This window comes from Dipodomys ordii, unplaced genomic scaffold (assembly GCF_000151885.1).
Source record: "Dipodomys ordii isolate 6190 unplaced genomic scaffold, Dord_2.0 Scaffold80, whole genome shotgun sequence".
In the NCBI taxonomy this organism is placed as follows: domain Eukaryota; kingdom Metazoa; phylum Chordata; class Mammalia; order Rodentia; family Heteromyidae; genus Dipodomys; species Dipodomys ordii.
In genome coordinates, this window is record NW_012267296.1 from 164,125 (window position 1) to 165,865 (window position 1,741).

At 32.5% G+C, this 1,741-nt stretch overlaps 1 protein-coding gene across 1 annotated transcript; it reads right to left on the bottom strand.

Moving 5' to 3' along the window:
* Window positions 1-581: 581 nt before the first annotated feature.
* LOC105992174 (protein FAM133A-like) lies at window positions 582-1,310 on the bottom strand. Its single transcript, XM_013024994.1, has one exon. The coding sequence runs from the start codon at window positions 1,308-1,310 to the stop codon at window positions 582-584; it is 729 nt and encodes a 242-aa protein (XP_012880448.1).
* Window positions 1,311-1,741: the final 431 nt, after the last annotated feature.

Below are 1,741 nucleotides of genomic sequence, written 5' to 3' on the forward strand. Positions count from 1 at the left end.
AAGGATCAAAGGCACACCATTTAGCTAGCCAGAGTAGCAAATTCTCTCTGCATTCTCCTGCTGCGATTCCTTTCCCCATGTAAACAAAAACTTATTGAACGTAAAACTAAAATAAATTAATCTATACAAATAAAGATTTTGGAACGTCAATGTTGAGTTCCTGTTTAAAAATATCAACTATGTTAGGATATTTTTGCTTATATTTTAAATATGTTTATACATTAAATACATTGAACTTTAGCTGCATTTTTTGTCAAATTATTATCTAAAATATTTTTCTTTGATTCAAAACTTTTTTTATCACAAACAGAATTTAAGTTCCCAGAGGAACAACTATTGGAAAGAAAGACAAACAAATGGGTAAATAAAAGAATACATATATTCAAGATGCAGACAAAAAACAATATGGCCCTTTTTGGCACAGTGGTATCTGACTGGCAACTAGAAACAAGTACTAACACAGGAAAACTCATGTATTTTGGTAAATAGGCCATAATTTTCAGAGTTAAAGTTCATTTTATACTGTTTTTCACATATAGAAACCTTACTTTTTTTTCTCTTGATGTTATCCTGACATAATTTTAAGCAGACTTCTTTTTCTTCTTTTTACTATGTTTCTTATGCTTCTTCTTTTTCTTCTTTGTTTTTTCCATTGACCTTTCTTCCTCTTCACGTCTTCTCTTCTTTTTTGTTTTCATCTCTTCATAATCTGATTCTGTTGAAGATTCCAATGATGAGCAATGATCCTCAAGGTAAACCTTCTTTCTTTTTTTGCTGAAGCTTCTCATATTCTTTTCCTCATCGGTTTCATCCTTGGACTTCTTTTTCTTCTTTAGATACTGCTTCCTTTCTGAGTCTGAGTCATATGTAGAAGCTTCTGATGATTTGTACAATTGGCTCTTCTTTTTTTTCCCTTTTTTTCCATGTTTCTTTTCTTCTTCTTCTTCTTCAGAATCTGAGGAACTGCTTGATGTATCAGAGCTGGAAGAAGATGAAGGTGAATAACGACAATATTTCTTCTTTTTCTTTTTCTTTCGTTCTTTTTTAGATGTGCCATCATTTCCTTTTAATATTTTTTCTCTGCTTTTTTCAAGCTCTTTCCTCCAAGTTTCATTCATTTTTTCTTCAAATTCAGCTAAAGCCTTGGAGCCTTTCCTTTTATTTTCTAACTGTTTCTTCACTTCTTCCCAAGTTGGCCTTGGTCTGTTCAAATAGTCTTGAATTGTTGGGCCTGAAGATTGAGTTGTGCCTCTCCATCTGGCCATGGCTATAGGGTTCATGTAGGCCACCCGGTTATCCCGCTTCCCCATGTTGCCTGATGGTATTCAGAGAAGACTCCTAGTTGAAGATGGAAACAAAAATTGATACTTTGCATACATTCTTCATCTGCTGGAATACCAAGAAGACTCCATTCTGTGAGAGAAGCAGAGAGAAAAATTACACAGTACTTTCACTGTAAGGCAAAAATAAAAACATAAGCTTTATTGTTCAATGCTTATACAGTATAAATTTCCAAAATCTACAACTTGGGAGAAAAATGGAAGGTTTTGTCTATTAAACACATTGGCTATACACATAAAACAGGTGTAATATATTTTTATGTGCTTCATGTAAGATTCTAACAGGCACCTTAAATAATAATTAATCTATTTCCTTTACTATTGTATGATAGATACCTATTTTTCTTATTATATTCCTATCTTACATGGTATACAAAGAGAAATCTGTACATGTTTGGAAC

What these genes read in the sequence shown, in the direction of transcription:
- LOC105992174 (XM_013024994.1), bottom strand. Translation starts at nt 1,310, where the DNA reads ATGGGGAAGCGGGATAACCGGGTGGCCTACATGAACCCTATAGCCATG.